The sequence below is a fragment of the Nothobranchius furzeri genome, chromosome 10 (assembly GCF_043380555.1).
Source record: "Nothobranchius furzeri strain GRZ-AD chromosome 10, NfurGRZ-RIMD1, whole genome shotgun sequence".
Lineage (NCBI taxonomy): Eukaryota > Metazoa > Chordata > Actinopteri > Cyprinodontiformes > Nothobranchiidae > Nothobranchius > Nothobranchius furzeri.
This window is the reverse complement of record NC_091750.1, coordinates 60,852,968-60,876,894: the sequence shown is the minus strand read 5'-3', so window position 1 is coordinate 60,876,894 and position 23,927 is coordinate 60,852,968. Positions and strand designations below refer to the sequence as shown.

Here is a 23,927-nt window from a genome sequence, read left to right as displayed (position 1 = left end):
TCTTGCTTGAAAGTTTTGTATTTTATTGCACAAAACTGCCCCCAAATTGGTCAAATACTGTAGAATATAGGCCTAAGTAAAAAAAAAATATAACATCAAACAAAAAGAGGCATTATTGGTCATCTTTTTACTTCAAAAAAATGTACAAAAGTGCATTGTTTTCCTCAGGCAAAATAACAGAGAATTTAAAACAAGTTAAGTTGCACAAATATAGCTACAAGCACATACTAAAACTCAGGTTCTTGTTTTTTAATACATCTAGACTGCATTGCAATTCAAAACACATTTAAGGACGTAGTAGAAAACTAAGCACTTTTATTTATATAAAGGTGTTGCAGGAGGTTCAAAACCATAAAAACACCTAATCAAAGAGGAAGTTGGTCAATTATGTTGTAAAATGAGTCTAAATGAACTTCTCAGCATAATTTAAAAACTCTAGTAAATGCAAACAGTGTTTATGGAGGTACATCAAAAAGAAGAAAAACATCATTTTCAAAACTCGGATGTCATTTGAATGCACCGTCATGTGCTTTAGTCAAAATACCTCACATTAAATGGAAAGGCTTTATCAGCATTAAATGCATTTGCTCAAAAAAGCACTTTAAACATGTTTGTGTTTGTAAAGAAAACTGAAAATTTGAGGAACAAGAGTTAACATCTGCTGATTCTAAGAACAATGACAAGAGCAGAGGAAACTTTTCAAAGATCAGATAAAGAGCAGACAACAAAGTCTAGAAAGAAACATTGCAAAGTCCATTTTTTTTGTCTGACCCTGAAATAACTGCAGTTTGAATTTTGCTTTCCTCATTATCCATTCTTGATTTTGAATTAAGTGAGGAGGATGTTGAACCGGCAGCATAAATAAAGGTGAAACAACGAACACCCAAGATAACCATTATAGAGTGTTTTTTAACACTGTGTCAGCATGCAGACAGGTCGAAGGGAGCCGCCCTGAGGGAGTCCTTGGCTTCTGGCACAGTGCATTAAAATTCTTGCTCAGTAACACAAATCATACTCAACACATTTCTTTAAAAAAAAAAAAGAAGCTTTTTTCCCAACAGCTTGGCCTTGCTGATAAGACTCTTTATTTCAGCTTCTGCCTCTAATGGAATGGATCCACAAAAACACTGAACTCTAAAAATAATATAGAAAAAAAATCATACTAACTTCTTTAGTCTCAATATGTTGATTTAAGGGTGAACATTGAGCTACGATGCATTCAAACAGCTGAATTAAAACAAATAATACATCAGAAAAACACTTTTTTCCTCAGAGTGGATCTTGTGTAAATTCTAGGCTATGAGGAACACGATGAGGCCGCCACGTTTGAGAAAGACAAGAGCTTCACAATCTGTAATCATGCTATAGCACCACTGCTGTTTCAGTGAGGTCACCTCCTGGCGGTTGGGTTCTCATTTCCTCCTCCTCCCGCAGTAGTTACCCTGACAGCCAGCACCTAAGAAGCAGAACAACAGCTGTTATTTGTGTGCACTATTAGCACAAGGTGAGAGAAGAAGTCAAACAGTGAAGGAATTGTCTTTCCTCACAGTGCAATTCAGTTTTTTTTTACTCTAAATGTTTTCTTGGTGACACATTTCCTGCATTTGTAAGTATGATCATGTGCTGCATTGGCCTAACTGAACCCTAACCCTAACCCAGTGACCCAAAGTTAAAATATGTGATATATCTTACCTCTGTAGCCTCCAAGAAAGGCCTGCATGGCTGCATATTTAGCTGCCTTCTGTGCCTTAGCTGAGGAAGGTGGAGAAAAAAAAGTTGTGAGGGTGCTGATAAGAAAAGAAACATGCAAAAACATTTTTTGCAACAAACATTAGCAACGACCTCTAGATTTTATTTCATTGCACAATAATTCGACACAAATGGCGAACACCTAAAAGGCCTCTTTTAAAATACCCTAAACACGTACATGTTTTTTTTTCTTCCAGAGAACAAATAAATTTTTCTTACATTTTTGTCCAGTTCCTGCATATCCTAGAAAACAATAGCAGGAAAGATTAGTCATAAATATCTCACAATGTTCACTGTTTCATTCAGGTTTACAGTGATGTGTGTCTGTGACAGTTTCCTCCTGCATGTTGGATCTACCTGGATATACTCCTCCTGCTACTCCACCATATCCCGGACCAGCACCCCCTGCTGGAGGAATTAACACTTTACATCCCAGCAGACAGACAAGATTTTGAATGTGAGTGCATTTATTTTCCAAAACAAGATAAGAATACAGAGAACATTTTTTTCAGGTCTCTTTTTGAGCTCACCTGGAAGGCCAGCGACTCCTCCTACAGTCTGGCTTGTTCCTCCTGCTCCCCCTGGGCCCCCCACACCAGTACCTGAATAGGTGAGACAGAACTAATGAGAAAAGAGCTAAATTAAGCTCAGTACCACAGAACATTTTAGAACCAGACCTGTGGGTTGAGTTGGGCATACAGTATACAGTAATATATTTTCATTTATTTGATTTACAGTTATCCCTTTTGTTTTAAATGCAAAAGTTAAAGCCGTACCCGGACCTCCCCCTATGGCACCTCCTGTTCCTGGTCCAGAAAGACCTCCTGTTCCTGGGCCAGGTGAACACAGACAACATTAGGTGATGCTGACTCGGGTTAAAGGTTTTCCCAATTTCGAATGTTTGTTAACCTTTGAGCTAGGTTATTTAACATTTAAATTAAACATTTTGTTTTATTTTATATCATTAGAATTTTTTTTTACCTGGTCCATATCCAGTTCCACCCAAAGATGAACCATATCCAGATTTAGCAGGCTTTCTTGTTCCAAGATTTTGGCCACCAGGTCCAAAACCCCCTGGTAAGCTTCCAGCACCACCTGGACCAAAACCACCAGTACCAGCACCTCCTGGACCCAAACCACCAGGTCCAACACCTCCTTGAACAAAGCCACCAGAAGGACCTGTCCCAGCTCCACCTGGTCCATATCCTCCGGGACCAAAGCTTCCAGGTCTAGTTCCAGTGTCTCCAGGACCAGTACCACCTCCAACACCTCCTGCCAGGAAAAACATAGATTATCATACAAGCACATCTACAAATTATATTAAAGTGAAAATTAGGAGATAAATATAGCTTGACCTGTTCCATAACCAGTTCCGCCGTAACCTAATAAAAATGAAAAAAGAGACAGGTGTGTGTTTTAAAGCTATTACAGAACGGTCACAGATATTCACATAGATGTAATGTTTTATCTCCTGGAATAATTTTCTAGTTGTGAGCTTCCTACGTACCAGATTTAGAAGGTTTTTGTTTTCCTAATGTTTGTCCACCTGGTCCAAACCCAGTTCCTGTCCCAACACCGCCTGGTCCAAACCCAGTTCCTGTCCCAACACCGCCTGGTCCAAACCCAGTTCCTGTCCCAACACCGCCTGGTCCAAACCCAGTTCCTGTCCCAACACCGCCTGGTCCAAACCCGGGTCCTGTCCCAACACCGCCTGGTCCAAACCCAGTTCCTGTCCCAACACCACCTGGTCCAAACCCAGTTCCTGTCCCAACACTGCCTGGTCCAAACCCGGGTCCTGTCCCAACACCACCTGGTCCAAACCCGGGTCCTGTCCCAACACCGCCTGGTCCATATCTGCCAGGTGCAGTGCCTGGTCCTCCAGGTCCAAATCCTGTACCTGGAAAACAACCTTGGAATTTAATTAGCTCCAGTGAGATTTCCTCCCCAGCCGCCATAACTTTAGCTGCTCTTAATGATGACAGAATAAAACCCAAACTTCAAGGAAAAACTTTAATTTTTTTAGTTTAATAAATTTGTTTCTATTTCAAATGAATATGTTTTGCTGTAGACTTTTAAGTTATGTATGTAAGCAGGGGGGAAATCAAACCGTATGTTAGTTTGAAGGTAGCTAGTTTTGTTTGTTCCTTTAATACCTTGTCCAAAGCCAGCACCACCCAATGATGATCCATAACCTGTCCATTAAATTCAATGGTTAGAAAGAAAAGACGTGTCATAACAATTAGCTATTATTAGATGATTAATGTGTGTTTCCTGTTGTAATACCTGTCTTTTGTGGTTTTCTTGTACCCAGTCCTTGACCTCCAGCAGCATAAACACCAGGGATGACCCCTGCTCCACCTGGTCCATATCCACCTGGTCCTGGGCCAACACCACCTGGCCCAAAACTACCAGGTCCAGTTCCTGCACCACCCAGTCCTGTGCCACCAGTGCCAGGTCCAAACCCACCAGGACCAAGACCAACTCCCCCTGGTCCTGTTCCATAACTGCCAGGTCCAAATGCGGTACCAGCACCTCCTGTTCCATAACCTAAAAACAAATATGGTTTGGTTTTATTCATTTCCATGAACACCTTTATCTGTTATCTGTGTTTGATTTGATCAGTGCTGTCATACTTTTGGGGGGTTTTCCAATTCCTGGACCTGTCCCATATCGAGAACCTGGTTAACATCAAACATGTAACCAGTCACATTCTGTTTAAACGTTTTACAAACACAAACAGCACATTTTCAATGTTTTACTTACCATCTGGTCTTACGCCACCACCATATCCTCCCAGTCCACTATCAACTCTTCCTGGTCCTGCTGCTCTTCCTGGACCAGTTCCCACACCAATAGTCCCTATACCTCCAGGACCACCAGCGGATCCACTTCCTGTTTGCCCTCCATAACCTCCAGGTCCTGTTCCAAATCCACCAGGTCCTGTACCATAGCCACCTGTTCCAGTCCCGTAACCTCCAGGTCCTAGCCCACCTAGGCCTCCTGCTCCACGAGCACCATATGCTGATGGAGACATTTTAGTTAATGTAGCTTTTGACTTACTCCATTCTAGATTAAACTAATAAGAGAGGACTCTTTGGAAGTTTATTCAACCTTTTCCTGCTTTTCCTGCTCCTTGTCCCACTCCGGCTCCACTGGGGTACCGTACGCCTGAGTTTGAAACAAAATATGTGCCATCTACCAGTTTGAGCTTTCTGTCTTCTATAATGTACAAATGTTAGTTATCGTACCTCCACCTGGTAAAAGTCCAACTCCACCAGCACCATAGCCTGTGAGAAATCGCATGTTAGATGTGCAAATGTTTATGTCAGTGAATCTCAGAAATCAAAATATGGAATGGATGCCAAACTACGTTTAAGACCAAAACATGAATGGAGCTAACTTTTTCCAGGTTTTGGGACTCCAGATGCAACTCCACCAGAGTCAGAAGCCCCAGGTACCAAGCTTGTTCCTCCAGGACCTCCTCCAACTCCTCCTGCTAGCCCTCCAACTCCAACAGACCCACCTCCTGCTGGAGTTCCATCATGTCCATATGCTAGTTTATAATGGATAAAAGAAACACTCCTGTAGTGATTGAAGATTTTTCATTCTTCATAACTTAGGTAGCTTCCATATTGATTTAGCTGTGAGATTTATATTATAACGTTAAACCTGAATGTAGTTTCTGGGTACCTTGGGGTGGCTTTGGTGTTCCTCCTACAGCGGTGGTTATACCTCCTGATTGAACTCCAGTTCCACCACCAGGACTGTCACCTCGTCCGACTCCCATTACTCCACCCGAAACTCCTCCGGCTGATCCTGAACCAGTGGGACTTCCTCCAACTCCACCTGGTCTTCCAACTGAGCCATCTATCTCCCCATCAGGACTGCCTTCTCTATCTCCTTCACCTGGTGTGTCTCCTCTAGGAACACCTTCAAGACAGAAACAACAAAATGACAAGGACTGTCAAACCGTCAACGATAAGATCTGTGGCGTGTGACTTTCTATCACAGTTTGATTCTAGAACCTTTGGGAGGAGAATGCTACCTAAATTATTAATTAGGTAAGATGCATGTTGGTTTTTCCTAAATCTGAGATGTTAAAACGTGTTTTGTTTCATTAACCTGGAGGTTTGAGGGGTTTTGCATCAGGCAGGGCTCTGCTAGAGAGGTCACCACCAGGACCTGTCAAATTTAAAAGTGAAATCTGAGACCTCGTTTTTGTTCCAGCCACAAGGTTTCTACTGAGGATGTTTAATCTGAGTAAAGCAACATGTGCTGTGAGATGAGGATAAAATCTCACCTCTAGGGGGAAGTGCTGTCCCTCCTAAATTTTAGACAGAGAAAGAATTTACTGCATGAATAACTAAACTTTACCCCCCCCCCCCCCCCCCCGATAGAATAACTTACCAAATCCTGGCCTTACTGTGGGAAACAAGAGCAGAAACATTGTTAGAATAAATCTTTTCCACAGTGAGTTCAGTTAACATAAAGGTAATTGTACATACCACTAGGTTTAGCAACCACACCACCAGCTGTAATCACAGAAAGCCATATTCTCATAAGAATTAAAAAAAAATAAAAATAATTTTAAGGAAAAACTTGGAATTTTGACTCTATTTTGATTCAGAATAAACTATTTTATAACTTCTTTAAGAAAATATTAATTAATCAAAGATTACTCACCAGGAGTATCTCCTGTGGAAACTATAGGGCACGAGAGCACAAGAGTCAAATACAAGAGCTGTCTCCATCATAAAACTATGTATTTTTATAAATTTTCAACCAGAAATCACTGTTCTGTTGAAATGTGTTCAAGCTATAATCATCACACTCAAGTAAAGGCTTTTAAATAATAACAATGCAGATTTGCATGCACATAAAAAACTAACTTGGAAAATGTCTCACCTGAAATTGTGCTCCCATTGAATCCTGAATTAGAAAAAACAAAATAATTATACTGCTGCAATACTGCTAATACAAATACAAATACTTTTCACTATATTGTTAAATGTTAACATTTTCAAAACACCTTTAAAAAGGTTGTTTAAAATTGGCTTGCATCTGATGCACGTATACATTTAGAGAGGATGTTAAAAATACCAGGTTTCACTCCAATGATGGGGATTCCTGTTCCATTCAGACCATCTCCATCACCACCAACTGGCCTTCCAGCTACACCAGTGCCTCCTGTTTTAATAGTAATGAATCACACGTGAACATTTTTGTTTCATCTAAAGATCTAAAGCAATAAATTTGCTGTGGTCTCTAGAATGAACGAATGAACGCCTTGTGAGTTGTTATCTGTCGGAAAAAAAGCTTTGGCGCTCCTGTTTCAGGAAGTAGAAGTTATAGTCGAGGAGTGTGTGTGTGTGTGTGTGTGTGTGTGGGGGGGGGGGGGGGGGGGATTTGGAGTCTTACTCATTGATACACACGATTTGCAAATACCTTTTAAGAAAACAAAGGTACAAAATGTAAGAATGAAGTAAGGATGACATCCTTTGGTCAAATTTGAGTATTGCAGTCCATTTTTGTTGACAAAAGCTCACTTTCTCTCTATCTAGTCACACAAAAAGTTGATGAATAGATAAATTCAATTCAATTCAAGTTTATTTTTATAGCGCCAAATCACGACAAAAGTTGTCTCAAAGTACTTCACAAAGTAAACATTCCAGTACAGTTCAGTTCATTAAGCCAATCAGTAAAAAGTTTCCTAAATAAGGAACCCAGCAGGTTGCATCGAGTCACTGACTAGTGTCAGTGACTTTACAGCTATCCTCATACTAAGCAAGCATGCAGTGACAGTGGAGAGGAAAACTCCCTTTTTAACAGGAAAAAACCTCCAGAGGATCCTGGCTCAGTATAAGCAGCCATCCACCACGACTCATTGGGGATCAAGAAGATAGAGCGGACACACACCAACGCCCCACCCACACACACAACATATATACCAAGTAGTGTTTCTATGGCTATATTGTGATTTCTTAGTAAATGTTCTACTTAGTGAGAGATAAACTTTATGAATCTTAGTGAATGTATAATTAATTCAATCAAAAATAAATAAATACATTGCCTTATCTGGCATTAGCACTCTTGAGTGTTTCATGGTAAGGATTTCTTACTACACTGATTACGGTTTTCCAAGGGCGTAGGAACCGGGGTTGTGATTGTTGCTTGTTTGTTACATTCTCATCACATTTCATTTTTAAACCTTATTCATGTCACTTTTTTCATATAAGAGACCAGAGGAAGTTCAGCAGGAAAATGATGAAGAAGGTGAGACAGGGAGAGCCAGACCTGCTGAGGGTGAGACAGGGAGAGCCAGACCTGCTGAGGTGCAGGTAGGTGCTACAGTGAAGAATGAGATGGTTTTAGGTTGCTGATGAGTGGAAGATTTGAATGTAATAATAAGTGAACACAGTGAAATATATGTAATCCCATAACAAGTAGGGCTGGGCAGTACGGTTTAAGAATAAATTACATTCTGTACACGCTTCCTTAGAAATATTAGAACAATAAGTGTTAAACTCTGCATTCTGGTGAACTTAGACTGCAATTTTGGCCACTGTTTTTTTCTTTTGTCCATCTGAAAATTAATGTAGTTTCAGCTGTTGTAAGTGAATTATTTCTTTTTTCATTCTGTCAGAAGCAAATGGATTTTTCTCATTGTTGGTCAGCATTGTTGGCTGATGTAGTTTAAAATATTCTGATGAGAGTCAGATCAATTCAGACTGAATATTCACAGCTTTAGTCTTGTATTAAATCTGTTTACACATCTCTACCCATATGTATAAGATAATATATCCTACATTCATACTATTAAATAAAAATAAAACAGTACTGACACATAGACAGCTTTTTTATCATTAAAACATCTGCGTTGGCTGGTAATCACCTGGATCTGGCTAATGGGGAGCCTAAGTCTCCTCCCCTTCTGGCTGGCTCAAGGGTCCCCGATCAAAAAAACCCCCAGAATGTTAGTGAACGGGGCTATAAAAGTTATTTTCTTGTCTTTCTGGGCTTTGCCCTATGCCCAGAGTCACATCTGTCAGACTTTTCTAATCCTAGAGTTTCACCGTCTATCAGATTTTCTATCAGAAGCTAATGCAGGAGATAGCGGTAGGAGATTATGCTCATGTTCAGCCTGCATGAAACACTCAGTGACACATTAGAATCAGAAATAATCATTAAATGTATTTTTTTCAGTGAAGTTGACTATATACTGACCTACAACAGATTTGTTAGATTTCCAAAATGTGACCCCCCCCCCCCCCCCCCCCCCCCCCCCCCCCCCCAATAGTAAACTCGTTCCTACGCCCTTGCGGTTTTCAACCAAAACTTACTGTTGTTAATACAGAGAGTTGCCATTTTGGATGTCAAGGTCGGAGTTCTGAAATTCTTCAGAGTTCTGACTGGGAGGTCCATCTTTGGGAAGTGTTTCATTTGATTTTTTTCTATTTGGAGGTCAGGATTTCTGAGTTCCGAGGAATGATCAAATGCACTATTTGGCATTAGAGGAGTCTTGCCATCTTGTTAGCTTGCTGTTATAGTTCTGAACGACTTATTAAAGGAAATAAAAGGCCACAATTGACTCATTATTCACTTCACACATAGATTTGACTGTAACAATGAGTTGTTGGTAATTGGAAAATTAGCTTGAGATATTTTTAGAGCCTACTTTTTGCTTCTAATTTGTCGTTAGGATTGTTAGCTCAGTATTCCCCTGTAGCCTTTTTTACCTGATACTGGAATAAAACATAAAGAAGCTGTGATTTCTTAGGGTTAAAAGAAATAACTTTTGGGTCACTCTTGTTTACTAGCTTCTGTTCTTTAAACAACTCTGGAGCTGTTTGCCTGCCGGTGTTGAATCACACATGCCAGCACTGCAGCGCTAGCTCGGTTTAGAAACGGCAACTTCATAAACTCTCAGATTGTTAAAAGTGACTATGTGCCTCTTTAGTTTTATGATAGCAGAAAAAATGACAACCCCACAGCCAGCTGAGAAGAATTTGTTTCAATATAATCCTATTGTTACATATTGTTCCTTTCACTCACCTTCACCTGGTATTCCAGAGCCCTCTATCCCACTGGCATTTACATTATCAGCTGGAAGAAAAGACACGTGTAAGTAAATTTTGATTATTGCATTTAAGAAGTGAGATCAGCAATAATTAAAAACAACGTTTTTGAGAACCTTCAAGTAAATTTACTGTATTTGTGTGTTCACTGTAACATCTAATACCTTCTGGTGATGGTGGCGGTGTTCCACTTGGGCCTCCAAACCTTTCTCCTGGCCCTAAACACAAATGTTGTCATACATATATGATCTAATTATTCACACTGGCTATGTGTTTCTAAAAAAACAGAGGTTTACCACTTGACGCTGCGCCACTGGTGCTGTTCCCTGAAACACCTGGACTGGTACCTGCTCCTGCACCAGGTGCTACTCCTCCTGGTTGCACTGAAATTTAGACAAGAGATCGTTTGAAATATTAACATTTGATGTTTGGAAACTGCAGGCCTTCTTAGCTAAACAGCATAATTATTGACTTTCAAAAGGGATTAATTCAGTTAGATTTAACATACCTGCACCTCCTGTCCCTGGTCCAAAGCCTCCTGGTCCATAACCACCTCAGAAAATATACAGAATAAAGGATAATTCACACTACAATTCCAAACTGTCTTAAATAATTCAACCAATCAGTCAATCAAATTGTATTTGTATAGTGTCTTCCACTGCCTTTACGGAAGCTCAAGGCGCTGAGCATAACATAATAGTAATAAAGAACAATAAAAGTATAAAAGCAGCATACAGAAATGACTAACATGATAAAACTGAGATGACAAAAGACTAAAAGTCTACAAACCAGATTACATAAAAGCCAAATGATAAGCGACTCTTGAAGACCTGCAGTGATGGCGGCTGTTTGATAACAAGTGAGATCGAAAAGAACAGAGAACAGAAAAACAGAAAAGGTAGAAGAACCAAAGATACGGTTCTTTCAATTGTCAAAGAAAAATATTCAGAACTAAAGGACTCAATACCTCGTCCTGCTCCACCTCCAAGTACACCACCGCTTTGACCTTTGAAAATGAAAAGCATAAAAAATGTCTTACTGAAATTTTGATCAAACGTTCATCACGGTTTTAATAAAATCACATTTTATACCGTATTTAGCAGGTTTCACTTTTGTTCCATAACCTGTTGATAACACAAAGGAGGAGGTTATATCACACCAAAAACTGCTCCCTAATAATTAAAAGTGCTCCAATAACCTGGTCCATATCCAGTCCCTGGTCCTGTGTAACCTCCACCTGGTCCATAACCAGTTCCAGGTACTGATCCAGCTCCCGGTCCATATCCTAACCCTGTTCCCAGTGCTCCCCCACTCCCTGGACCATAGGTGCCTGCCGTTGTGACACCAAACCTTCCACCCAAACCAGATCCAGGAGCTCCTCCACCACCAGGAAGCCCTAGGAAGGAATGAAGTTTCTTTTTGATAACAATTCATAGTAAGCTAGAGAAATATTTTTATCTAAGTATCAAGGTTAATTTCAGAGGTAAGGCTCTAGCATAGCATCAATTTTTTAATTAAATGCGTGCTTTATTCAAAAATAAGTCTTACCATATTTGAGAGACTTGGCCCCACCAGGATGTCCTGTGAAAGAAACCAGAAAAGGAAGAAACTATAATTGATGCTTTTTGTAGATGATTTATACCTTTGATAATTTACATAAATAACTTTTTTCCTTGACTTTCAAAAATTTAATCTACTTTGATTTGTTTGTTCATTCATTCGCTCATTTAGCTCCACTTATCCGGGTCCGGGTTGTCTCAACATCTCAAGTAGGGCATCCCAGATTGCCCTTCCCCCAGCCACCTCCACCAGCTCCTCCAGTCCTTTCAGGACCCCAAGTTGTTCCCGGACCAGATTGGAGAGGTACTTCCTCCAACGTGTCCTGGGTTGACCCGGGGGCCTCAGTCTGGCAGGACATGCCCGAAACAGCACCCCAGGAAGGCATCCAGGCGGCATTCTGACTAGATACCCGAACCACCTCACTCAGCTGGCTCCTTTCGATGCGGAGGAGCAGTGGTTCTAATCCAAGTCCCTCCCGAATCCGAGCACTTCACCATATCTCTATGGCTGTGCCCGGCCACCCTCCAGAGGAAACTTACTTCAGCTGCTTGTATCTGCGATCTTGTTCTTTTGATCACTACCCAAAGCTCGTCATGACCATAGGTGAGGATCGGGACGAAGAACAACTGGTAAATCGAGAGCCTTGCCTTCTGGCTCAGCTCTCCCTTCACCACAACAGACTGGTTCGGCATCCACATCACTGCAGATGCTGCACCAATCCGTCTGTCGATGCCTCACTCCCTCCGTCTCTCCCTCATGAACAAGAACCTAAGATACTTTAACTTTGTTTGGCAAGCCACCCTTTTTTGGTCGAGAACCATGGTGTCAGATTTGGATGTGCTGATCCTCATCCCAGCTGTGTACACACCCAACAAGAGTTGGAGGCCGAGCTTGATAAAGCTGGGAGGACAACATAATCCGTTAACAGCAGAGACGAAACTCTCCTGCCAATAAACTCAACACTTGCCACACCATGGTTGCTCCAAGAAATTCTGTCCATAAAGATGATGAACACAAACGGTCTTCTCCAAGGTACTGGAGAGGAGGGTCAGATCAATAGTTGAATCTCGGATAGATGAGGAGCAGTGTGGTTTTCGTCCTGGCTGTGGAATTGCGGACCAGCACTTTATCCTTCCAAGGGCGAGGGAGAGGGCATGGGAGTTTGCACAACCGATCCACAAGTGTTTTGTGGATTTAGAGAGGCTTATGACCATGTCCCCAGGGGCACCCTATGGAATATGAGGTGGATGGCCTTTTGCTAAGGGCCATTCAGTCCCTGTATCAGAAGAACGTGAGCTTGGCCCGCATAGCCGGTAGTAAGTTGGACCTGTTCCCAGTGAGAGTTGGACTCCGCCAGGGATGCCCTTTAGTTCTGTTCATTACTTTTACTTATTTTGCATATTTTAAAGACAAGGTGACAACAATATATTTTTATGTTTATACCTCCAACACTGCCTGGTCCAAAGCCAAATGGTCTTCCTCCTGTTCCAAAACTAGAACCAGTGGTCCCTGCTGTCCCAACCCCTGAGCCAGGACCTCCACCAGTCGCCAGCCCAACACCTTGTCCAGGAATCCCTCCACCAACTCCCAGTCCAGGACCACTGCCAAGTCCTCCAGCACCAAGGGTACCTCCCACTCCCTCAGGCACTCCTGTAAGAGAAGAATTTTGGAGAGAGCTTCAACTAACTAGATTGTGCCGCCACAAACAACTTAGCAGCTGGACTTGATGACAGATTAGAAAATTGCTTAATCTATTGCAACTATAGCTTCATAACAAAAGGAAACATCTGAAGACAAATCATGTTTACAGCAGTGTTTGGTTTCCCTTGAACAATCCCTTGCCTATCCATTCACTGGAATTATTTAAACTGCTGACTCACCATATTTTTGGGCTTTGGAACCTGTAAAATATTACAACATTAGTGAGAACTTTGTTAACAAAAACATCAATTCATATTTCTTGATTTCATTTTTGTTTTGCTTCTCAATTTACCTCCTGGTCCATAGCCAGTTCCAGCACCACCAGTTCCAACTCCTCCTGGTCCATAGCCAGTTCCAGCACCACCTGGCCCAACTCCTCCTGGTCCATAGCCAGTTCCAGCACCACCAGTCCCAACTCCTCCTGGCCCATAGCCAGTTCCAGCACCACCTGGCCCGACTCCTCCGGGTCCATAGCCAGTTCCAGCGCCACCAGTCCCAACTCCTCCTGGCCCATAGCCAGTTCCAGCACCACCTGGCCCGACTCCTCCTGGTCCATAGCCAGTTCCAGCGCTACCAGTCCCAACTCCTCCTGGCCCATAGCCAGTTCCAGGACCACCTGACCCGACTCCTCCTGGCCCATAGCCAGTTCCAGCACCACCTGGCCCGACTCCACCTGGTCCATAGCCAGTTCCAGCACCACCTGGCCCGACTCCTCCTGGTCCATAGCCAGTTCCAGTGCCACCTGGCGAGACTCCACCTGGCCTATATCCAGTAGCAGCTTCGCCTGGTCCTAATCCTAGACCTCCAAGCATCCCACTTAACATTCCTACAAGGAAAATAACAACCACATTTGATTAGTTTTGATGTATTTTTTAAATATATTTAAACACAAATTGCAACTGCTGAAGTATCTTATTAATCTTACCATATTTACGAGCTTTGGCACCTGCATCATAACCTGAAATATACGTAATGTATTATGAAAATTTGTTTCTTTAAAACAACAAAGATGATTGTCTACACACTAGTTGTTTTTACTACTAGTTGTACATCATAGTAAAACAACTTTCAACATTGCATAACATTTACATGTCTAAATATTTTAGAACTGCATTTGGTGTTATATTACCTATATTATAATTCCCTCCAGGTCCAGTTCCTGGTCTTCCAATTCCTGTGCCAGTTCCACCTGGACCGTAGCCTTGACCACCTGGTCCAATTCCAGTGGCAGCACCACCCAGACCAAAACCAATCCCTGAGCCAGGTCCCACTCCTGTCCTAAGACTGACTCCTCCTAGCTGTCCACCTCCAGCGCCTCCAGCTGAACCAGTGCCTGGACCAAACCCATAGCCATCACCTGTGCCCCCTCCAGTGCTGAAGCCAGCTCCAGTTCCACCAGGTCCTACAACAAAGATTGAATGCCAATAAATTCTCATGTATATTTTTCTGATATCTTATATAAATTAACCTCACCATATTTGCGTGCTTTGGCTGAGCCAGGACCATAACCTGCACAACAAACAAATTTCAGTATAAAGTTGATAAAACATGCTTTGAAGTTAAATGATTTTTCATTGAAATAACAATTGTCTGATTAAAATGGCTTTGATTTGTAAAATGTAGTGTACAAGTTGAAACAACCTTTGATGGTTGTATTCTGTAAATGTTATCAAAATCAGATACTTTGCTTAAGATTTATCTAAAGCAGGTGTGATCCTACCTATTCCAAGTCCCACTCCTGTTCCAAATCCAGGTCCCACTCCTGTTCCAAATCCAGGTCCCATTCCTGTTCCAACACCACCCCCAACCCCAGGTCCCACTCCTGTTCCAACACCACCCCCTACTCCAGGTCCCACTCCTGTTCCAACACCACCCCCTACTCCAGGTCCCACTCCTGATCCAACACCACCCCCAACTCCAGGTCCCACTCCTGTTCCAACACCACCTCCAGTTCCAGGTCCCACTCCTGTTCCAACACCACTCCCAACTCCCGGTCCCGATCCTGTTCCAAAACCACCCCCTAATCCAGGTCCCACACCTGTTCCAAATCCAGGTCCCAGTCCTGTTCCAACACCGCCCCCTACACCAGATACCCCTCCTGTTCCAACTCCCCCGCCTACTCCAGGTATGACTCCCCCTCCAGGAAGTCTTCCAGCCCCGCCCCCTAATGTGCCTCCCTGACCAATGGTGCCTCCTCCAGCTCCCCCTTAAACAGAAAAACAAATTTATATGAATTCAATAGTTTAACAGTTAACAGTCATGCATCAGTTTAGTTAGGTGGGCCTGTCTTACCATATTTAGCAGCTGCTTTGCCTGGTTTCTTTGATTTCCCTGTGCCTGAATGTAAAAGCATTAATAAACTTATTTAGGAGTTTAAATTAAATTCTTAAATTTACTATTGTTATCACCCAATGCCATATATATTATGGAAGCATTAGCAGCTGTGTACCTGATTTTGGTGTTATGAGTGGGTAACCACGAAAAACTCCTGGGAATTGTTGACCTCGCCCATCTAAAAGAAGACACATTAAGTAATTATAAGGTCCTCTTGAATGCTACAAAATACCCAACGAATTGTTGCCTGGGGAAAGGTACATATTCCTGACTTTTCGAATTAGAAACAAAATAACAAATGATATATTTTTTGTTATACACATACTGGCTGCTCCTCCTGGTCCTGCCCCACCTTGACCAAGTACTCCGGCTCCTGTAAAACAAGAGAATACTTTCTATTTGTAGGAACAGATACTTTACATGATGTACCAGGTTTAATCAACATAGAGCATGTTTACGTACCAGTTTGAGGCCCAAGTCCATTTCCTGTAACCACTCCTGGGAGAATGCCACGGCCTCCAAAACCTGACCAGGGAAAATTAAAACATATTATGCTGTAAGACTATTATTGTATTCCAAAATACATAACATATTTGTGTGTCATAAAATCTTTATTACAGCACACCTTGACCTGGAACAAATCCACCTTGATAGAGTCCAGGCACCCCAACTCCTGTGTGACACAACACTTTAAGAACTTAAGACACTTTTTGTTGGGTTGATCATTTACAATAATGCAATGATTTTTACCAAATTATTTAGTAAATTAGTTGTGATTTTGATAAGTGTACCTGGAACTTGCATTGATGCTTTACCACCACTCTTTCCTCCAGGTCCTCCACCAGTTGTACCAGTCTGTGGCAGCACTGGACCTGAATCAGAAACAAAATCCACTTTTACAGGCTAAATATTTTATAAACAATGCCTCAAAAATTAATCTGTATATTATGTTTGGCTAATTGTTATATTGATGTTTAACATTGTTAAGTAGATCAGATTTATACAAAACATCAGAATGTTCAAAGCCTACTTTCATTTAAATATTTTTTTCCTGCAAGTTTAACGTTATTTAACAAAATGTTCAAACGTACTGTGGAAAAGATGTATGTATGTGTGTACGTATGTACGTACAGAGGTATAAATTAATTTATGTTTGTATGTTCATGTACATAAGTGTCGTGAACACAATAGTTTAATAGAAATAATATTTACCGCCTCCACCAGGACCAACTCCTGCTTCTCCTGGTCCAAATCCTGTACCCCCAGGACCAACTCCTGCTCCACCTAGTCCAAGCCCAATTCCACCTGGTCCAAACCCTGCTCTCCCAGGACCGATTCCTGCTCCTCCTGGTCCAAATCCTGTACCCCCAGGACCAACTTCTGCTCCACTTGGCCTGAGCCCAGTTCCACCTGGTCCAAACCCTGCACCCCCAGGATTAATTCCTCCACCACCTGGTCCAAACCCTGCTCCCCCAGGACCAACTCCTGCACCACCTGGCCCAAGTCCAGTTCCACCAGGACCAACTCCTGCTCCACCTGGCCCAAGTCCAGTTCCACCAGGACCAACTCCTGCTCCACCTGACCCAAGCCCTGTACCCCCAGAACCTATTCCTGCACCACTTGGCCCAACCCCTGTTCCACCAGGGCCGTAACCTGTTCTTCCAAGTGATGTTCCAACACCACCTAAAATAACAAAAGAATAAATTCAGTCATATTTCAGAGATAAACATGCATAAAGCTGAAGAATGAATATACTCACCAGTCTTGGGGGGTTTGGGTCCATAACCCCCACCATATCCTCCATAGCCACCTAGTCAGACAAGTGTATTGTTATAAAAACACATGAAACCTCATTGTTTCACTTAGTTAGACCAAACTAAATTTTGACATCATCTATGATTCACCTAAAGTATTTATTAAACATTAAATGAAAATCACTTACCTCCAGGTATGTAGCCTGCTCCAGCTCCTTGACCCAGACCAGTACCAGGACCTCCTGTACCAAGGCCTCCTCCACCCAGCCCCCCTGCTCCAAGGCCTCCATATCCTAGAAAGGAATATATTCATTTGATGCATTACTGACCTAAATCAGGGGGTATTGTTATTGGATCATCTACGTCTACAACTGAATTAATTAGGCAGAAATTCAATATGGCTGCCACAGCATACAATCACAATATAGTCAGTATTAGAGATGTATGGCAATAATGTGTGGTGTTAGTAGAAGATAACCATCGCAAACACATATCCAAGCAAGTTACTGACTGGTTAATTGATTTTGCTGTGAACCTGACTCAAGACAGCATTCGTAAACAATTTTAGCAAACATAAAAATGGATAAAACTCAGTCAAGTTTGCAGTTGTTTGCAACACATGCAGGTCTTGTACTTTTAAAGTTCCTGTCCAGGGTTTATAAAAAGCTTTTCTTCTATTACGTGTTTGGGTAAACAAGAACATTTTCAAGGTTGCTCATTTGGAAAATTTGGCATAATGTTCTATTTCCTATTCTTATACTGACTTGTTTCATAACCACTGAATGTGGATTTCAAAGCAGCAAGACTTAACCTTTGGATATCATCACCATCATTCGTCATCCTGCACAGGCAGCTTACACATTTAAATGATAAAAACAGAGAGTCCCTAAATATCAAAGCAAATCAGTCTCTCTGACTGGCATGGCAACTTTCACTCTTCACGCCTTGGCTTTTATCTCTACGTGTTTGCTTATGAGGGTGGGTCCCCCTGAAACAAAAGCTTACAATAGTTGAGGTAATAGGAAATGAAATAACACTGCATGTATGAGCTCTTTATCCTGCTACACTGAGATGACAGAAGAACAATATTTATAGTTCAAGGACAGATGATAAACCCACGAGAAAAGAACCAGAACAAATTATTCTTAAGGTGACATCATACAAAAACACAGGGGGGTTCAAGCAAATGCTGCCTTTGTGTCTCTGAACATGCTTCAGCACTGATTTAATGCTCTAATTGCACATTAATAATTTAAATTCTGTGTAAACTGTAATTGATTATAAATCTGACCTTCATCACGACAAAGTCTGCATGGATGGTGAGTGTTTGTGAGAGTAACCAAGTGATGTTTCTGATTGTGTTTTAGGCATCTACGTACTAATTAATCCAGATTTTTTACCAGTGTGTTTTTTATCTGACCCTACAAAAAAGAAAAATATGCAACTTTGTCTAAGAAAAAAATGTACCTGGACCAGTGCCTGTTTGTCCAAAACCACTTGGACCAACTTCACCAGACCCAGTTCCATAGCGTTGAGGACCAAAACCACCTTGTCCATATCCTCCGGTCCCTACACCTCCTGCTCCCAGTCCTGCTCCCTGTCCACCGTAGCCACCTGTTGTAAACATATAGGATAGCATGCCAACAAAATGGTTTGTAGTATGTTTTCTAATTGACGTGGAAACATCTTAACTTGGCAATCGTATTTTATTTGAATTGTATGGCCTTTGGTGGCTTTTGGGGTCCTTTTCTGTAGATATTACCTGTTTTTGGAGGTTTCCCACCTGAGAGACGAAGACAGTCATGTTACTTTATTAGTATGTGATATAAATCATTTACATATCAGATGTCAATCAGACATTAGAAAAAATGGAATACATGATCAATCAAGTTTTTCTCACCAGCCCCAGGAACAATCCCTCCTGGTCTGATTCCCCCTGACCCAACTCCTCCTGGTCCGACTGACCCTGGTCCAAATCCTCCTGGTCCGACTCCTCCTGGTCCAATTCCCCCTGGTCCGACTCCACCTGGTCCAACTCCTCCTGATCCGACTCCTCCTGGTCCGACTCCTCCTGGTCCGACTCCTCCGGGTCTGACTCCCCCTGGCCCAAACCCCCCTGGTCCAACTATTCCCGGTCCAACTCCCCCTGGTCCAAACCCCCCTGATCCGGCTCCACCAGGTCCAACTCCTCCTGATCCGACTCCCCCTGGCCCAACCCCCACTGGTCCAACTCTTCCTGGTCCAACTCCACCTGGTCCAACACCTCCTGGTCCAACTCCTCCCAGTCCTACACTTCCTGGTCCAAACCCCCCAGGTTCTTGTCCACCATATCCTCCTGAAATATAAAGGGAAAGTGGGCTGAAAACAGACTGAGACAAACCAAACAATATTACACATATAACAAAATTGGAAAAAGACAAAAACTGTCAAACTTACGGCTGGACAATAGTGTCTTGTTAAAATCAACACCAGGAATCTTTCATTATCTTTGAGAACATAAAATATTTTTTCCTCCAACAATTGAACTTAAATCATCATTTTACACAAGCTTAAGTGATTTCAAAAGAGACTTATTTTTAATTATAAGCTATTCTTAAAAGTGTCACTTCTCAAATTCATGGCGTCTCTGTAGGCTGAACTCATGATCCATGAAACTGAGCAGTAAGAAATCAGCATCTACCTCCACCTTGACCAACACCTTGTCCAACTCCACCACCAGGTTGGAAACCAGTTCCTCCAGGGCCAAATCCTGTTCCTGTGCTGCCTGGTCCAAACCCAACTCCTGCAACAGCTCCAGCTCCTCCAGCAGTTGGTATGTATACACCTTAATGAAAATATTGAGTATCATGAACAAAGATGTCAACTCTTGTTTACAAAAGTTTTTTTTTGTTTTAGGCTCCTGACCAACAATATTTTTTTTCAAGGCACTCGAGGAGTACAGACGCTTCTCTCTTTTGCTCCCTTATCTTTTTTTCCCAAGGCTCTTTGTCCTGTCTGCCCACAGAGCGCTTCTCTGCATTTCTTCTGAAAAACTCTATTTTAACTAACCACGGATTTAATAAACTGGTCATTCAATGCGATTGATAAGATTTTTTCAACAATGAGAACGGAGCAGGGGGCTCCCACATGCCCACAGGGGACACACCCGGTGGGATATATGTTGGATTCCTGGAAGGAGTGGAAGATCATATGCCTCAGCCAGCTGTCCATTGAGGATATCGAAGATGTGTGGATATTCAGCCTGACGATCACTGGATTTCTCCTGATTGGAGCGGGAGGATATCTGGTTTTCTGGAAATTTGGGAAGACGGGAGCGATTGAAGGGCGACCCGCACCCACGGAAAGCACCGTGCATGTGGAGATTTCTCAGACTGGGACATTACTCGAGGTGAATCGTAAGCTGGACAATGTTCTAGCTGCAGTACCGGTATTAGTGCGCAAAATGGATGTCATCTCGGAGAGAGTCACCGGATGGTATAGACAGGTTTAAAAACCCAAAATTGGCTTCACTGAAGGACTGGAAATGATCAGTTTAAAGACTGAAGGCAGACAGGAAAATTATCTCAGCCTGACCCAAGCAAATTCTTGTTATCTGAATCTGACGCCCTGGTAGCCTTGAGCTGCAAGCAAATAAAACCCCCACGAAGGAATGCAGACAGGTGCTGTGAACCCCCCATCCACCCCCACCCCCTTCGGCTTGGTGGACTTCAGCCTGGCAAGGTCATCAATCTGTAGGAGTCAATGTACTTTTTGCTTCTCCCAAGATCTCCCTCCCACCTGTGACTGTACAGTAGATGAGCGCAGTAGATGGCTGCTCTCACTGGGGGAAACAGGATCCCAGCCACTCACCCACCCACCCCACCCCGCCCCCACCTTCCTATTGGAGTTTCATGTTATGCTGTGTTGTCTGAAGTCTGTTGCATATCTGTTGAGGTGTTTTTTTTGCAGAGCAAAGCTGCCCTCTCGGTGGAGGGTAACTCTGAAATGACTTTTTTTCCCTCCATCTGAACCAATCCTCATGTTACCCTCTTATCTCTAATAAGGTAGCGCGACTCGGGTTGCGAATGACCACAGTCACCAATTCTTGTCATGTGTCTTGCCCATGCATGTCTGATCTCTGAATTGAGTGTACTGAAACTCTAATTTCCCTCTGGGATTAATAAAGTATTGATTGATTGATTGATTGATTGATTGATTGATTGATTGATTGATTGATTGATTGATTGAATGTAAGTCATCACACTGAAAGCTTAATTTGTCTGCTGTGGATCTTTCAATTTTATCCAATAAGAATAATTTATTTAAACAAGTTAAAACTGTTACACACACAGAAAGAGAAGGATGTATACTTGTGTTTAGTGTGTGTGTGTGTGTGTGTGTGTGTGTGTGTGTGTGTGTGTGTGTGTGTGTGTGTGCCTGTGTGTGTGTGCCCATGTGTGTGTTCTCACAAGTTCTGTTTATCAGCTGTGACTGGGTTTCTCTGCAGCTGATAACAAACAATGCTTAATCTGAAAGGCATGCACCTCTGCTCATAATTCACTTTTCTGCACCTATGTTTGTGTTCAATACGTCCTGCTGCCAAAAATAGAAACACATGTGGGGAACAACTATAAAAGGAAAGGTTTGTTGAGAACCCACGGTCCAGATGTGAAAAGAAGTGGTCTGTAGGGATTCTTAAAGAATGCAAGTAACTGATGTCACAGTAATGCCATGCTCATTTCCAACACTCAATAAATTACTCAGCTGCTCAGCCATTTAATCCTGCCTGATGGCTACAAGAGAAGCTTTAGTTGTTTTTAAACTGACTGGATGATTTAAAACAAAAACACATTCTAATTAATCTAAAGAATATTTACTGTTGGAAAATCATTTCCTCTATAATATCTGAAATATTTAATTAGACAAAAAGTGAGTTTTGTTGTGTTTTATGGCTTTTCACAAACTGGCTCTAAGAATGCATTACATTACTGATCCCTCTTCTGCAACCGGTTGGTTAAAGTGAACCATCAGATTGAAACCTGCTGCTTGTTTTCTTTTAATTTTGCAACTTTTGCCAACTTTAGCTCTGTGATGCATAGAAACTGTTTGGTTATTACCTCAGGTTGCAAAATCCATGAATTGGTCTCACGTGTTTGTTATCATGCTCAGAGAAAACTACTGAGTATTTTCAGTTCCTGTTATCAGATGAAGATACATCCTGATGGCTGAGGAGATGCTGAGGTTGTTAACAGTGCTTCCTCGCTGCTAAAAGGCTTTAGTTTACTGGATCCTCTTCCGCAGCTCGTTTCCTGACAGTTTTACACTTGTCTCTTAGTTAATTTGGACAAACGCTCCAGCAGACCTGCAGAGCAGATAACAGCTTTGGCTTGTTGTCTTTACCAGGTGGTTTTAAACATGAACGAATAAATTCTCTGACTTTGTTTAAAAGATAAATGGCCAAAGCTTTGATGGAAAGCAAACTGTTTAGGTGTTCGGGATTCTTTACAAGGCTTCTAAAATCTAAAGGAAATTCCTTGGTGGTGTTGGGATTTTCTAATTTAGGCTTAAACCTGAATATATATATATATATATATATATATATATATAAACACTCATCTTGTGTATTTGATTGAAATTTCAGTGTTTTGTTTTCCTCAAAAAGCTGCAAGGATTCACATAAACCCAAAGCTAAATATAAAAGAAGAATTGAGGTAAAACTTTATAGAATTACAACTTTAACGGATGTGGCTAAAAGTTTTGATTATTCCATAGAACTCTTTAACTTATAAAATACACCCTTAATTTAAAAAAAATCTAAGACAATAAGATAATTTGTTATTCTGAAAACTTAATTGAGCTCAATAAAGTTCTGCTTTTTTCATAATTCTTTTGTTAAAACCAAAGAGTATGAATTCTTTAGTAAAGTCACAAGTTTTTTGATTAAATGAAGATGCATTACATAAAATCATAAGAAGATGTGCTCCACATTGAGTGCAGTGGGTCATTTCTTTCTCATGGAAAAATAACATTTCTCTATTCTAAATTCTGGAGTTCCTAACTTGAGATGATTTTGACCTGCAAACCTGCTTTTTATCTGATTCATTCAGCAGAAATACGACAAACTGACTTGCAGTTCTGCTAAAAATTGAACAAATAAGCAATATATACAATTTTTGAAATATGATTGGACATACCCTTCCATTCACACACACACACACACACACACACACACACACACACACACACACACACACACACACACACACACACACACACACACACACACACACACACACACACACACACACAAAATGCAGTTATTGTAGACTCTATAAACCACAGGTGACTCTTGACCCACAGGTGCTGCACAGCAGAGAGCTGTGCAATGAAGGGGACCCACCTCCTTGCAGCGAAGGTTTCCACAGAGCCAGGAGAAGCACTCCATGCAGGTATGTGGCCACCGTTCCTCTTGCCATCTCGCTCCAAAATGTCACTCACCTCCCCCAGGCTCCAGATTTTATCCCCATGCAAGCCAATCAAGGACTTTAAGGAAAAAAGGAGGGGTATAGAGTGAGAGAAAAAAGAAGGGGGGGGCTGCAAAACAGGATACTATGTCAGTTGGCCAAGCAGTATAGGGAGAGAGAAAGACGAGGAGAGAGGAGGAGAGAAAGAAGAAAATCACACAGGATCACCTTGTTAAACCAAATGGGTTATTTTAACCCTCCAAAGACCGTTGAACTGCACTTAATGATGATTCACCGCCAAGAAAAGACAG

The 23,927-nt window shown here is 41.8% G+C and overlaps 1 protein-coding gene across 2 annotated transcripts; it reads right to left on the bottom strand.

The window, feature by feature from the left end:
• Nucleotides 1-23,671, bottom strand: elnb (elastin b). 2 transcript variants are annotated; one of them, XM_015961541.3, is made up of 53 exons: nucleotides 23,553-23,671; nucleotides 19,854-19,997; nucleotides 19,074-19,508; nucleotides 18,936-18,956; nucleotides 18,641-18,787; nucleotides 17,362-17,466; nucleotides 17,179-17,229; nucleotides 16,632-17,102; nucleotides 16,211-16,291; nucleotides 16,045-16,092; nucleotides 15,882-15,944; nucleotides 15,745-15,792; nucleotides 15,535-15,597; nucleotides 15,378-15,422; nucleotides 14,806-15,291; nucleotides 14,559-14,594; nucleotides 14,215-14,487; nucleotides 14,011-14,043; nucleotides 13,378-13,911; nucleotides 13,265-13,285; nucleotides 12,828-13,034; nucleotides 11,373-11,405; nucleotides 11,023-11,220; nucleotides 10,916-10,948; nucleotides 10,792-10,830; nucleotides 10,333-10,377; nucleotides 10,121-10,207; nucleotides 9,989-10,042; nucleotides 9,802-9,852; nucleotides 6,850-6,936; nucleotides 6,655-6,678; nucleotides 6,433-6,453; nucleotides 6,255-6,281; nucleotides 6,157-6,171; nucleotides 6,050-6,073; nucleotides 5,872-5,931; nucleotides 5,440-5,679; nucleotides 5,150-5,302; nucleotides 4,998-5,036; nucleotides 4,861-4,917; nucleotides 4,513-4,770; nucleotides 4,383-4,427; nucleotides 4,033-4,296; nucleotides 3,903-3,941; nucleotides 3,257-3,646; nucleotides 3,105-3,131; nucleotides 2,731-3,021; nucleotides 2,526-2,579; nucleotides 2,280-2,351; nucleotides 2,107-2,157; nucleotides 1,969-1,992; nucleotides 1,693-1,752; nucleotides 1-1,456 (listed from the first exon to the last, which is right to left on the bottom strand). In XM_015961541.3, the coding sequence occupies exons 1-53, from the start codon at nucleotides 23,626-23,628 to the stop codon at nucleotides 1,413-1,415; spliced, it is 6,294 nt and encodes a 2,097-aa protein (XP_015817027.3). In that variant the 5' UTR covers nucleotides 23,629-23,671; the 3' UTR covers nucleotides 1-1,412. The 2 variants fall into 2 exon arrangements, with proteins under 2 accessions (XP_015817027.3, XP_015817028.3); XM_015961542.3 differs by having other exon boundaries at nucleotides 2,107-2,154.
• Between the last annotated feature and the right edge of the window lie 256 nt (nucleotides 23,672-23,927).

Coding starts and splice junctions, on each gene's coding strand:
- elnb (XM_015961541.3), bottom strand. CDS start 23,628: ATGGCAAGAGGAACGGTGGCCACATACCTGCATGGAGTGCTTCTCCTG. Junction 4,918..4,997: donor TGGACTTTTACCAGGTGGAG/GTACGATAACTA, acceptor TTTCAAACTCAG/GCGTACGGTACCCCAGTGGA. Junction 3,022..3,104: donor CGGAACTGGTTATGGAACAG/GTCAAGCTATAT, acceptor TTTTCCTGGCAG/GAGGTGTTGGAGGTGGTACT.